At 45.0% G+C, this 15,302-nt stretch overlaps 1 protein-coding gene across 1 annotated transcript in view; it reads left to right on the forward strand.

The window, feature by feature from the left end:
* Nucleotides 1-15,302, forward strand: part of LOC110535035 (transient receptor potential cation channel subfamily M member 7) — an 80,079-nt gene that overhangs the window by 35,504 nt on the left and 29,273 nt on the right. Inside the window, exons 10-19 of the mRNA XM_036936311.1 lie at nt 9,157-9,257; nt 9,416-9,550; nt 10,098-10,151; nt 10,289-10,429; nt 11,874-12,008; nt 12,201-12,472; nt 12,659-12,887; nt 13,306-13,461; nt 13,705-13,860; nt 14,117-14,245. Coding sequence (XP_036792206.1) covers nt 9,157-9,257; nt 9,416-9,550; nt 10,098-10,151; nt 10,289-10,429; nt 11,874-12,008; nt 12,201-12,472; nt 12,659-12,887; nt 13,306-13,461; nt 13,705-13,860; nt 14,117-14,245 — 1,508 coding nt within the window. The remainder of the gene's footprint in view (nt 1-9,156; nt 9,258-9,415; nt 9,551-10,097; nt 10,152-10,288; nt 10,430-11,873; nt 12,009-12,200; nt 12,473-12,658; nt 12,888-13,305; nt 13,462-13,704; nt 13,861-14,116; nt 14,246-15,302) is intronic.

Below are 15,302 nucleotides of genomic sequence, written 5' to 3' on the forward strand. Positions count from 1 at the left end.
GATGCTCTCAATTGTGCATCTGTAATGTTTGTGAGGGTTTTATGTGACAATACAAATTTCTTCAGCCTCCCAAGGTTAAAGAGGTGTTGTTGTGCCTTCTTCACCACACTGACTGTGTGGGGGGACTATTTCAGTATGTAAGTGATATGTACACAGAGGAACTTAAAACTTTCCACCTTCTCCACTGCTGTCCCGTCGATGTGGATAGGGGGGTGCTCCCTCTGCTGTTTCCTGAAGTACACGATCATCTCCTTTGTTTTGTTGACTTTGAGTGAGAGGTTATTTTCCTGACACCACACTCCGAGAGCCCTCACCTCCTCCCTGTAGGCAGTCTCGTCATTGTTGGTAATCAAGCCTACTACTGTTGTGTCATCTGCAAACTTGATGATTGAGTTGGAGACGTGCATGGCCACGTAGTCATGGGTGAATAGGGAGTAGAGGAGGGGGATGAGCATGCATCCTTGTGGGGCCCCAGTGTTGAGGATCAGCGAAGTGGAGATGTTGTTTCCAACCTTCACCACCTGGGGGCTGGGTTGAGACCCAGGGCCTCAAGCTTAATGATGAGCTTGGAGAGTACTATGGTGTTGAATGCTGCGCTATAGTCAATGAACAGCATTCTTACATAGGTATTCCTCTTGTCCAGATGGCATAGGGCAGTGTGCAGTGTGATGGTGATTGCATCATCTGTGGATCTATTGGGGCGGTAAGCAAATTGAAGTAGATCTAGGGAGACAGGTAAGGTGGAGGTGACATGATCTCTGATTAGTCTCTCAAAGCACTTGAAGTGAGTGCTACGGGGCGATAGTCATTTAGTTCAATTACCTTTGCCTTCTTGGGTACAGGAACAATGGTGGCCATCTTGAAGCATGTGGGGACAGCAGACTGGGATAGGGAGAGATTGAATATGTCCGTAAACACACCAGCCAGCTGGTCTGCGCATGCTCTGAGGATGCGGCTAGGGATGCCGCCTGGGCCGGTAACCTTGCGAGGGTTAACACGTTTAAATGTCTTATGTCGGCCAAGGAGAAGGAGAGCCCGCAGTCCGTGGTAGTGGGCCGCTCGGTGGCACTGTATTATCCTCAAAGCGGGCAAAGAAGGTGTTTAGTTTGTCTGGAAGCAAGACGTCGGTGTGCGCGATGTGGCTGGTTTTCTTTTCGGAGTCCGTGATTATATTTAGACCCTCCCACATACGTCTTGTGTTGAGCCGTTGATTTGTGACTCCACTTTGTCTCTATACTGACATTTTACTTGTTTGATTGCCTTGCAGAGGGAATGACTACTGTGTTTGTATTCTGCCACATTCCCAGTCACCTTGCCATGGCTAAATGCGGTGGTAGGCGGTTTCAGTTTTGAGCAAATGCTGCCATCTATCCACGGTTTCTGGTTAGGGTAGGTTGTAATAGTCAGTGGGTACAACATCTCCTATACACTTCCTTATAAATTCACTCACCGAATCAACGTATACATCGATATGATTCTCTGAGGCTACCCAGAACATATCCCAGTCCGCGTGATCAAAGCAATCTTGAAGCGTGGATTCCGATTGGTCAGACCAGTGTTGAATAGTCTTTAGCACGGGTTCTTCCTGTTTGAGTTTCTGCCTATAGAAAGGGAGGAGCAAAATGGAGTCGTGGTCACATTTGCCGAAAGGAAGATGAGGGAGGGCCTTATATGCATCCCGTAAGTTAGAGTAACAATGGTCCAGTGTTTTTCCAGTGCGAGAGCTACAGTCGATATGCTGAAAGAATTTAGGTAGCCTTTTCTCAAATGTGCCTTGTTAAAATCCCCAGCTACAATATATGCAGCCTCAGGATATATGGTTTCCAGTTTGCAAAAAGTCCAGTGAAGTTCCTTGAGGGCCGTCATGGTATCGGCTTGAGGGGGCATATACACAGGACTGCCGAGCCGAAATCGTCTGTTCTCGGTTGCAACACTCACTACCGAGTTCCAAACTGCCTCTGGAAGCAAAGTCAGCACAATAACTGTTCGTCAGGAGCTTCATGAAATGGGTTTCCACAAGTCTAAGATCACCATGCGCAATGCCAAGCGTCAGCTGGAGTGGAGTAAAGCTTGCCGCCATTTGACTCTCGAACAGCGGAAACACTTTTTCTGAAGTGACGAATCACGCTTCACCATTTGGTAGTCCAACATACTAATCTGGGTTTGGCGTAGACCACGAGAATGCTACCTGCCCCAATGCATAGTCCCAACTGTACATTTTGGTGGAGGAGGAATAATGGTCTGGGGCTGTTTTTCATGGTTCGGGCTAGGCCGCTTAGTTCCATTGAAAGGAAATCTTAACACTACAGCATACAATGACATTCTAGATGATTCTGTGCTTCCAACTTTGTGGCAACAGTTTGGGGAAGGCCCTTTCCCGTGCACAAAATGAGGTTCATACAGAAATGGTTTGTCAAGATTGGTGTGGAACAACTCTGGCCTGCTAAGAGCCCTGACCTCAACCCCATCGAACACCATTGGAATGAATTGGAACGCCGACTGCGAGCCAGGCCTAATCGCCCAACATCAGTGCCCGACCTCACTAATGCTCTTGTGGCTGAATGGAAGCAAGTCCCTGTAGCAATGTTCCAACATCTAGTGAAAAGACTTTGCAGAAGAGTGGAGGCTGTTATAGCAGCAAAGGGGGGACCAACTCCATATTAATGCCCATGATGTTGGAATGAGATGTTCAATAAGCAGGTGTCCACATACTTTTGGTCATATAGTGTATTCACAAGTGATAGGCTAATATTGTCACCCATCAGACTATTATTGATTTAATCTGGTCTTTACATAAACGTAGCAACAACAAAAAAAACACCCCCTTTTCAGGACCCTGTCTTTCAAAGATAATTAGTAAAAATCCAAATAACTTTACAGATTGTAAAGGGTTTAAACACTGTTTCCCATGCTTGTCCAATAAACAATTAATGAACATGCACCTGTGGAACAGTTGTTAAGACACTAACAGTTTACAGACGGTAGGCAATTAAGGTCACAGTTATGCAAATTTAGGATACTAAGGCCATTTTACTGACTCTGAAAAACACCAAAGAAAGATGCCCAGGTTCCCTGCTCATCTGCGTGAACGTGCCTTAGGCATGCTGCAAGGAGGCATGATGACTGCAGATGTGGCCAGGGCAATAAATTGTAATGTCCGTACTGTGAGACGCCTAAGACAGCGCTAAAGGGAGACGGACAGCTGATCGTCCTCGCAGTGGCAGACCACGTGTAACAACACCTGCACAGGATCTGTACATCCGAACATCACACCTGCGGGACAGGTACAGGATGGCAACAACAGCTGCCTTAGTTATACCAGGAAAGCACAATCCCTCCATCAGTGCTCATTCTGTCCGCAATTGGCTGACAGAGGCTGGATTGAGGGCTTGTAGGCCTGTTGTAAGGCAGGTCCTCACCAGACATTACTGGCAACAACGTCTCCTATGGGCACAAACCCACCATTGCTGAACCAGACAGGACTGGCAAAAAGTGCTCGTCACTGACAAGTCACGGTTTTGTCTTACCAGGTGTCACGAACCGGCTCGAAGTTCGTAACTAGAAGGGAGACAAGGCGGAGATAAGGAATAACAAAATATATTTATTAATAGAAGTTGACTAAATACAATTAACAATGATGTATGTAGTCAGTAATCAGTAGTGTAAGTGAGTGTTTGCATACATAAATGTGATAATGAGGGGTGTTGAAAGGTGCCAAGGTGGAGTGGCAACTAGGTAGTTTTGGTCAGTGCCCTGGCGCACAACCGTATATGGACTTTGAAACTTGGCTTGAAAAGGAGAACCAACAATTGGCAGCAGAGCAAGAACCTGGTCACCTGGACTAAAGTGACGAGGCTTAGTTCGCCGATAAAATATCCCCTTCATCCTCTCCTGTGAATATGATAGCTTCTCTTTAGCCATTTCACCAGCGGCGTACAGGCGTACAGGCAAAATCACACACATAAGATACCAGGGACCGAGGGGTCTCGGGAGACTTCCAGTCATCCTGGAGAACAGATAGAAGTCCACACACCCGATGTCTAAAGGTCATTTGGACTGAAACCCATACTTTCCTGTGAAACCTCCCTAGCGGCTAACAGTAACCAAGGCAACCCCTCCTCCAAATCCATCTCAGTACCATAAGCTGATGGAAACGTTCCAGCGCTCCTTGACTGCGGGTGATAGGCACTAGACAAATTGTGTTTAATATGGAGCTGTTGGAGAACCTGACCAAACAGATTAGAGGTGAAATTAGATCCTTGATCACTCTGAATGACCTTAGGGATTCCAAACAGTGAAATAAACTGAGTCAAAGCTTTTAGCACAGACTTAGTCGTGATAGAACGGAGAGGATAGGCAGCAGGAAACCTAGTGGTTAGACACATCACAGTGAAAAGGTAGCTACTACCCCTTTTAGAACGAGGCAGTGGACCAACACAGTCAACAATCAGATACTCAAAAGGTTGGCTGAGTACAGGAATAGGAAACAGTGGTACCGGCTTAATAGCTTGATTCGGTTTACCAGTTAATTGACAGGTGTGACAAGTTTTGATGAACTCAGAAACATCTCTTTAACTGTTAAAGGAATTTTATTCCTATATGTTCATCAACCAATTCAATTAAAACACTCTGCCCATTTCTAAGAATTTGTAAGATACTTATTTGCATAAAATGGACAGAGACCAGTCTCAAAATCAATCAATAGCTTTTATTCTCGAGAGTACTGATCATAATACAATGTACATTGGTTTATATCATATTTCGTCATAGCATTTTGAATGCTGCTCCTCCTTCTCTCCGATACAATGGTAATATAGTTCACAAGCCTTCCCACATTGTCTGCCACCTGTTAAACAATCTACTACAAGCCCAAGGTCTCTCCCTTCCCTGGGTAGAGACAGGATGTCCTGTAAGGAACTCAGCATTCCAGCCAGTCTGACGATTGTTCCTTGTTAGAAACTAATGGAGCTGACAGTCCTTCTAATTCTGGACGAAAACTACACGTTACATTCAGTATTATGATTATAATAAGATTCATACATCCATACAGTAACATAGTAGTATTCTGTTTAGTTATAATTTAGTCATTATTCATCAAAATCCCATAACATTAACCTAGGCCAAAATAAATGTCTTAGTATGCGACTATAGGTTTTCCTCACAACCATATGTCCAGCAACGTCATTGTGGGATGTTGTCAACACTAACTCACAAAGCTTAACAGGTACAACAACCTGACTAATCACCTTCCCCAAAAAACAACTACCATGAGACACTTTCTCATTGGGACATCCTCTTGGATAAAATAGACATGGGCAACATCTCCCAACTGTTCCACAGGCACAATTTGGTGGCAAACAGGTTAAGCAGTAACAGACTTCTTTGTGGTATTCTCGTTAGCCGGAGCAGTGACCAGGTTGCCACGGCTCATAGAACGTGTCACTGCACACGCAGAGAACGCCTCTGTGAAACTCTGCGCACTCTCATCAGGTATCCCTACAAATGACGGCTAGACGGAAACCACAAGAGATGAAACACGACGGGCCATACACGCTCACCAGCCAAGTTATTCCCAAGGATAACGTCGATACCCTCAATAGGCAATGAAGGACGCACCCCCTCAACAACCTCTCCTTTCACCAGTTCACAATCCAACATCAGTTTATGCAATGGAACTGACAGTGTTCAAGTACTGAATTTACCCCTAGCCCTGAGAACCCGGACATTCGTTTTTACAATGACCTGAACCTTGATAGTAGTGACACTCTTGACCAAAGTCAGCTTTACCACAGGAGTCAGGCTTAACCCTAGTTGAATGAAACTCTGCCTGTGAACAAGAGTATCTCCGTGAGCTAGGCCAAAATCTCTCCGAAAGACCCCTCTCACTCCGAATACGGGGCTCTGCAAAGACACTTTTGTGAGTCAAAACATTCTCGTCCACCAAAACCGCAGCTTCAGCGACAGGCTTTACTTTTCGTTCGTTAATGTACGCGGCTATACGATCAGGGATTTTGTCCTTAAATTGCTCTAGCATAATCAGATCACACAGCCCTGCCGAGGCGGAACACCATCGATTAAACTGTGAAGATAACTTTTGCGCAAACTCAATATGAGTCTGTTTATTATACCTTTTTAAAGTTCTAAATCGTTGGCGGTAAGCCTCAGGAACCAATTCGTAAATCTGTAACACAGCCATTTTAACCTCATCATAACTGACACTAAGAGCTGAATATGCTTCCTGCACTTTACCAGTCAACACGCACTGCAACATTAAAGTGCGTAAGTTCCCAACAATATCAAATGTGTCCGGGGCATGACCGAAAGAGGAGCGACACCTAGGTAAATCTGGGTCACCTTCCCAGAGCAAACTCTCCCCTGAGAGCTTTCTTTCCCTAACCAACTCTAGCTGCTCTTGATTTTAGCATGCTCCATATCTTGTTTAAATGCCAATTCCTTTTCATACTTTACACGATCATGCTCTAGCTCTAACAGAAGCAGTTCCTTCTGCTGTTCAAAATGAAGACTACTAGGACTAACTGATGGAGCGGCCATTGTAACGTTACGGGGAGACGGGGAGTCCTCGGTAGAGGCTGCCCCAGTGGTGACTTCAAGAATACCACTCTCCATCAGATTGGCCTTCAATATCAACCTAACATAATTTTTTTGATGTTTATATTTGTCTACGTAAGACGCTATAGTCACAAGTAAATACAAAAAAAAAAAATCTTGCTCTTCTCCTCTGCTGAGCACACCAGACTGGACCACAAGAGAACTGACCCAGCGCACTGGCAGATTCCCACAAGCCAAGGATGTGCCCCCGAGACAACTGCTCAGTCCACAGACACCACACAAAAATAACAAACAAAATAACCATGCCCAACATATTCCAAAGTGAAACACGTCGCTAAGCCTAACAGGGAAAGAAGAAAGGCTATAGCTCCGGGTAGTAAGTGTCACTGCACTACCCAAATCTCCCACTGAGGAACACAGCTGATTGTATTCACCTCCTCATACCGATGTCCCAACAGCAAGTAGAGCAAGAGTTTCCAGCCTGGGCAGGGGCCTGGAAACTAACCAGTGTACTCTCTCCAACGCAGCACACAACCAACTATCCACTACAGTGGCATGTTTACCAAACAAAGGCAACCAATACTGGTTACCAAACATTACAACTCAAACAAGGGGTAACAAAAGATGCAAACAAAGCACCTACAGAGTTCTCAAACATTAACTCCACGTTTTCTCCCAAACACAATAAACATACTAGTAAGCCCAACGACACTAGTATTAGTCCTTCATAATGCTATGCGCCAAAATGTCTAGGAACCAACCTTATGATCCTGGACGAGCCCCCACTTGTCACGAACCGGCTCAAAGCCTGTAACAAAAAGGGAGACAAAGTGGAGATAAGGAATAACAAAATATATTTATTAACGGAAGTAAACTAAATACAATTAACAATGATGTGTGTAGTCAGTAATCAGTAGTGTGAGTGAGTGTTTGTGTGCATAAATGTGATAAGGAGGGCTGTTGAATGGTGCCAAAGCAAACAAACAAAATGGCCACAAAAATGCCACAACCAAACTCTATCAGTGTGTCTGCATGGAGAGAGTCTCCTCAATGAATGAGGAAGAGGTGTATTTATCCCGGGACACACCTAGGGCACAGGTGTGTCCCATGTCGCTGACGACCCTCCCGGCACCGCCCACCGACATCCTAATAAGGAAAACGAGCAGAGAAAGAATACGGCAGACAGAGTGGGAGGGTCGTCACACCAGGCGTGATGGTCGGATTTGCGTTTATTGTCGAAGGAATGAGCGTTACACCGATGCCTGTACTCTGGAGCAGGATCGATTTGGAGGTGGAGGGTTCGTCATGGTCTGGGGTGATGTGTCATAGCATCATCGGACTGAGCTTGTTGTCATTGTAGGCAATCTCAACACTGTGTGTTACAGGGAAGACATTCCTCATGTGGTACCCTTCCTGCAGGCTCATCCTGACATGAGCCTGCAGCATGACAATGCCACCAGCCATACTTCTCGTTCTGTGCGTGATTTCCTGCAAGACAGGAATGTCAGTGTTCTGCCATGGCCAGCGAAGAGCCCGGATCTCAATCCCATTGAGCACGTCTGGGACCTGTTGGATCGGAGGGTGAGGGCTAGGGCCATTCCCCCCAGGAACTTGCAGGTGCCTTTGTGGAAGAGTGGGGTAGCATCTCACAGCAAAAACTGGCAAATCTAGTGCAGTCCATGAGGAGGAGATGCACTGCAGTACTTAATGCAGCTAGTGGCCACACCAGATACTGACTGTTACTTTTGATTTTAACCCCCAATTTGTTCAGGGACACATTATTCCATTTCTGTTAGTCACATGTCTGTGGAACTTGTTCAGTTTATGTCTCAGTTGTTGAATCTTGTTATGTTCATACAAATATTTACACATGTTAAGTTTGCTGACAATAAACGTAGTTGACAGTGAGAGGACGTTTCTTTTTTTGCTGAGTTTATACTAAATAATACATCTGTGAAATTTGTTTTGATTTCGAATTTACCATTATCATGCACCTGTTTCGAAACAGGGGCAGGGGAAAAAATACATATAATTTATGCTCTTAAATAGGGAATGGATGACATTTTTCCCATGGTTCGTTTTCATGCCAGCCAGGTAGGCTGTACACCTGTTGTAAAGAGAAACAATGTGCTTAATATTAGGAGAGTTTAGAAATAAATATAGTTGGCCTAGCCTATAGAAAGCTGAGGGGATCCTCCTCATTTTAATAGAGGCCATCAAAACATTGTTTTCTCACGGAATTGCATTGACTATTGGATGGGTCAGAGTGATTAGAGGGACAATAGAGTGCTGAATACCAAGCAGTTAGCAAGTTACTAATGATCATCAGCAGCATCAGAGCTTGGAGGAGACTGTGACTTAACAGTCGCATGGAATCACTGCCGGTGAGCGGTAATACGGTCACCATAACAGCCCTAGTCGTGCCTGTTCTATGTGTTCTCAGGGCTGAATATCCTAACTTGAAATATGAGTTCACACCAATGTCCAATAAATCTACACGTGATCTTTAAAATTGTGAGTTAGGCAGGGCGGATGTTGCGTTAGGATCGGCCCACAGTCGTTAACAGATTTTGTGACAATTGACAGGTACCAAGTCATCTCCAGCGGAGCAGCTCGGTACGGCTCTGGCTTGGGACAGAGCAGACGTGGCTAACAAACACATCCAAGTGTACGGCCAGTACTGGCAGGTAACACAGACAAGGAGGCAGCCAGGGCAAAGCTGCCCAGTGTCGTTGATTTTATGTTGATTCTTTTTTGTTTTTTTTTGTATTCAGAAAGTTAAATGGAACTGCTGTGTTTGATGGTATGACAGTCATGCTTGATGGTGGTGGCTGTTGTCTGTCAGGTTGGCTCGTTGGAGCAGGCCATGCTGGATGCTCTCATCATGGACCGGGTTGGCTTTGTCAAACTGTTGATCGACAACGGTATGACCATGAACCGCTTCCTGACCGTTTCACGTCTGGAAGAGCTCTATAACACGGTAATGACTTAATCACTTTCTCTCTTATCGCCTTTTCAGCTCTGTATTTACGAGTTACAATATAGTGTATGCTGTACATAAAGAAGCAATTCTGTGTTTTCATATTGACAGTACATTGGCTGTTAGCTTACTCATATACCATATTTGCCATAGCAGTGGTTTCTTTTGCAATCACAGTAATACAGTGTAAGTGTCTCTTTGGTTGTTTGGTTTTCCCACTGTTTGAAAATGTTTTGTTGATCACATAGCTCTTTGTCATGAGTCCAGCTGTGGATGATCTTTCCAGTTATAAACCATATTCAATAATTCAGAACTTTTTAAATGATGTAGCTCCATAAGGAGACAAGTCACACCATATATGATCATATAAAATTGTGGAAGTTTGTTTTCTGAAAGTTAAAATGGTCTGGTCTACCACTTCTTTCCGTAGGAACAAATGTATTATAATCCAGATAACTAGCCATTTAAGTATTATTCTGGTTGGCATTTGGTTGTTTCTGAGTTGATTGTGGATAATGAAGACATGACATGTCATCATTTTTTATAGCAACAGGGACCAACAGACAATTTCCTCCATCACCTTGTGGAAGATGTGAAACAGGTGAATACGGTTGAACATGCAACATTGGGGAAAATGTAAGGTTTTCCTATGTGTGTTTCTATAGTATTTGTGTGTGGAAATATTTATGTGTGTGTGCGCGTGTGTTTTTGTGCGTGTGTGTGCGCATTTGTGTGTAGAACCATATACCCAAAGGATACAGAGTCTCCCTCATAGACGTGGGGCAGGTGATTGAGTATCTGATAGGAGGAGCCTATCGGAGCACATACACACGGAAACACTTCCGGGCCTACTATAACCACTTACATACCCACTGCATGGTAAGTGACCATGGTCGCGTTTCATTTTCATTTGCCTGCCAGATGTCACAGCGTCTGGATAGGTGTTTAACCTAAGTCCTATAAACTGACCGCATCATACGATATAGGTTGTGTTCCTCTGCTCAGACGTTGCATGCATCAACCAGTATTCAAAACATTAGGAACCTTCCTAATATTGAGTTGCACCCCTCCCTTTTGCCCACAGAACAGCCTCAATTTGTCTGGGCATATTGAAAGTGTTCCCCAAGGGATTCTGGCCCATGTTGACTCCAATGCTTCCCACAGTTGTGTGAAGTTGGATGGATGTTTTTTTGAGTGGTGGACCATTCTTGATACACACAGGAAACTGTTGAGTGTGACAAACCCAGCAGCATTGCAGTTCATGACACAAACCGGTGCACCTGGGCCTGGCACCTATTACCATAACCCGTTCAAAGGCACTTTTGTCTTGCCCATTCACCCTCTGAATGGCACAGATACAAAATCCATGTCTCAATTGTCTCAAGGCTTAAAAATTGTTATTTATCCGGTCTCCTCCCTTTCATCTACACTGATTGATGTGGAGTTAACAGGTGACATCAATAAGGAATCATAGCTTTCACCTGGGTTCACCTGGTCAGTCTATGTCATGGAAAGAACAGGTGTTGTATACTCAGTGTGGATGTGGTTAGCTGATTGGCCTTGTCAGGTTCTAAATGAACTGAGTAGAAACTCACCCACAATTGTTAAAGCTCAAACCAAGTTTATTCCCCCAAAGGGTCAGACAGCTGAACAGACCAAGATATATTCATACAAGCCCTGGTATTTAACCCTTCCTTCTATGTTGAGTCTCCTCCTTACATCTCTGAACAGCCAATACACCTCTGTGCTGGACATAACTTTAGTGATATCTGTTCTTCCTCACTTCATCTGACCTATGTCCAAATTCCCCACTTCTCCTCAACTCACGGCTGTCGTGACTTGTACCAGACTGTGGCCATTCTCCTTCCATAGGATCCCTAATGTCTAGCAATATAATATTCTGACAGAATGTACACGTTCTACATTCCCCTCTCTCCCTCAGTGACATGAATAAGGATATTTCAAGTTTTTCATCAGCCTACATATAATACCTATCCAGGTGTTGTAAGATCTGGCATGCGTCAGCAACGTCTTGGCAGAGGAACACAACCATAGTAATGTGTAGCCCCACTACTCAGTCGATAGCATGGCACACAGCCATTGAATGTTGCATGCAGTGTGACTAGTTGGTCTATAACACAGCCCATGTTAAATGTCTGTATACAGTACACGCAGCGCAAGATATCACCCTTGGCCGTCAAGCAGTTGTAAAAATGGACACCAATAATATAGCCGTATTCATTTTTGTATGTTATGTTTTATTTTGAAATGTAACCTGGTGTACATTTCACTTTGCACTGATTTGAGTGGGTATCATTTCCAGGACACTGGACTGGACAGGATAGTTCAGGACCCCGGACCAAACAGGGAAGCCTGCACCCTTCACCCACCCCAAAGCCCTAACAACAGTCCGCCATGCAAACCTGTCTTCCACACTGCTCAGCCCTACAAACGCAAGGTCTGTGAGAGATCTGGGACAAGCTAACTTTTCACCTGCAAATGCAGTCTTTTGAAGACACTTGTCTCCACTCACACACTGAAACACACACACAGGCTATTGATTGCTAGTATATTCTGTGACTACAAATACCCCATGTGCATTAGTGTTCTCATTGGCTGTCCGCCTCTCCCCTCCCTCCTTTCTCTGCAGGAGAGATCCATGGTCCCCAGGGACCCGAAGGAAGCCCAGCAGCAGAGCTCCAAGCTGGGCGACTCTTCTCTGGTAGTGTTCAACTTCAACGACCTGTTTGTTTGGGCCGTGCTGCAGAGGCGCCAGCAGATGGCGCTGTTCCTGTGGCAGCATGGGGAGGAGGCCATGGTCCGAGCTACTGTGGCTTGTAAGCTGTACCGCGCCATGGCCCACGAGGCTAAGCAAAGCAACATGGATGACACCACAGCGGAGCAACTCAAAACCTACTCGCTGTCAGTCTTTCCTTGTACACATCTTGAAATGTTTGTTTAGTAGTAGTGTGTCTCTGGGGTTTTGTGTATGTTGTTTCTGCAGAGTGGACTTTTGTGGTTGTGTGTGTATATTACTATGTTTATGAGTGTGTGTTTTCCCGGTCTGTGTTTATCAATGTTCGTGTGTGGTGGCATGGTTGGCCGCAGGGACTTTGGTCAACTGGCTGTAGACGTGCTGGACAATGCCTTCAGGCAGAACGAGCGCATGGCCATGAAGTTGCTGACCTCGGAGATGGAGGCCTGGAGCCACTTCACCTGCCTGCAGATGGCCGTGTCCTCCCGGCTCCGCCCCTTCGTCTCCCACTCCTGCACCCAGATGCTGCTCACTGACCTGTGGACCGGCCGCCTCAACATGAGGAAGAACTCCTGGTTCAAAGTGAGGGTCTCAAACTAATTTTGTCTTCAACAAGGTCTGGAGGGCCACCCGGTATTGCCTTGCCCTCAAAAGCCACAAGCCGTACTTACTAAGACAACCACAGATCGCATTAAATCAGTTCATGTGCTGTATCTAGCCCAAAGGCCAACAGTTTCTGTGTTCTAGGCACCTTGTCTCCTTTTAAGATCCTGGAAAGTAATGTAAAACCAGTGCACCTCAATGTTCTTTCCATGATAAGATTGAATGACTGCATAAATAAGCATTAGTTCAAGTGTGTTCTTATGTCCATTAGTCTATTAATAAGTCTATTAGTCTATAAATATTATTAGTGTAGTAATATCAGTCGATGTTGTACTGTTCTAACAGTTACCCCTCAGATTAGATTTTTGTTTATGTGTCTCAATCTTGTGTGTGTCAGATCATCCTGAGCATCCTCATGCCCCCTGCCATCCTGCTACTAGACTTTAAGAGCCAGGCGGAAATGTCCCATGTGCCCCAGTCCCAGGAGGCTTTGCAGTTTATTTGGGACACGGGGAGACCAGAGGCAGCCCAGGAGGGGCATACAGTAACTAAGGTGCCAAAATGTACACCGAACACCAGTCTCTCTGAACTTCAGTCCTTCAAATCCTTCTAGGTTGCTATTCTAATGTGAGATTGATGCAAATGTTGATACCGGAGTCGTTTTTATTAGACATCAAATGGTAGGAAATGGACTGAAACAGGGAGGGACTTTTCTCATTATTGATTTCCGTTGCAAAGCGTTTTCTTGATGTGTGCCCTAATGAACGTGGCCATGTTCTCTCGTGGTGCTCTGAAGGAGGGCCAGGATGTGGAGAAGGGGTCAGCATGCTGGGAGAGGATCTCAGACCCCGAAGCTGACACAGTCATACCCGTTACCACCCTGTGTCTCTTCTGGACCAGGAGGCTGTACGAGTTCTACAACACTCCGGTCGTCAAGTTCATGTTCCACACGGTGAGCTAGCAGCACCCCACTTCTGTTAATCACGGTCATTTCTCCCATACAGTTTGCAATATGTTGAGGGGGGGTGGGGGGGGGAATCATTATACTCTTCTACGCCTCAGGAAATGCGTATTATACAAAGACCTTTTGTTGAAGATATTCCTCAGTCTGACACGAATGACAGTGATTAGACTCACTTAGATCCCTGTGTCTTGGTGACGTTCTCACTCTGGTCCATGAGCTGATGCTTTTTCACTGTGTGGTCTAGATGTCTTACCTGGCCTTTCTCATGCTGTTCTCCTACACTGTTCTGGTGAAGATGGAGGACCGGCCCAGCACTCAGGAGTGGCTGGTCATTGTCTATATTGTATCCACCGCGGTGGAGAAAATAAGAGAGGTAAGTGTGTAATACATTGAAGACTAAAACCTGCTCTGAGAACAGCTGTCTTATCTCTGGCATGTTAGACTCAAAAGGTCTGACAGTTTATCTGCTATACCTGATAGAGAATTTCACATCTTTCTCTCCTTCTTTTCCTCTCTATTTATCTTGCTCTCACTGTCTCGTTCTCTTTTCACATGTTCTCCACCTCTTTTATCACTGTTCAACCTCACACCCAGTCTGAATACAACTTCACACATTTCCTTTCTTTTTTACATGCAGTCTCATCTTTAACTTAGTAGGACATTGTAATTGCTCACCTTAAAAATGCACTTGTTTGTATTTCAAACTTGATGATTGAAGAGTACCAGCAGCGTATATGATGATTGTATGTGAGTGGATGTGTGTAGAGTCAGTATGTGTGTGAGCAAATGATGGAGTGAGTGTTTGTATGTGTGTTGGATTGTCAGTGTGCGTAAGTGTGTAGGGCCCTGTGAGTGTGCATAGAGACAGTGCATATTGTTAGCTATTAAGCAATCATTTTGGCATGGGGATAGAAGCTGTTCAGCAGCCTATTGGTGTCAGACAATGCACTGGTAACGCTTGCCATGTGGAAGCAGAGAGAACAGTCTATGGCTTGGGTGGTTGGAGTCTTTAATGATTTTCCGGGCCTTCCTTTCAAACCGCCTGATATAGAGGTCCTGGATGGCAGGGAGCTCAGCCCCAGTACTGTCCGCACTACCCTCTGTAGTGTAAGATGATCAAGGGAAGTGCTATTGCTGTACCCTTATCCATCTCCTCCTCTGTTCCTCTGGTGATGTAGAGGTTAATCCAAGACCTGCAGTGCCTAGCCCCACTCCTATTCCCTAGTCGCACTCATTTGTTGACTTCTATAATCGTAAAAGCCTTGGTTTCATACATGTTAACATTAGAAGCCTCCTCCCTAAGTTTGTTTTTTTCACTGCTTTAGCACAGTCTGCCAACCCGAATGTCTTAGCCATGTCTGAATCATGGCTTAGAAAGACCACCAAAAACCTTGAAATTTCCATCCCTAACTATAACATTTTCCGCCAAG

The sequence above is a fragment of the Oncorhynchus mykiss genome, chromosome 11 (genome assembly GCF_013265735.2).
Source record: "Oncorhynchus mykiss isolate Arlee chromosome 11, USDA_OmykA_1.1, whole genome shotgun sequence".
NCBI lineage: Eukaryota > Metazoa > Chordata > Actinopteri > Salmoniformes > Salmonidae > Oncorhynchus > Oncorhynchus mykiss.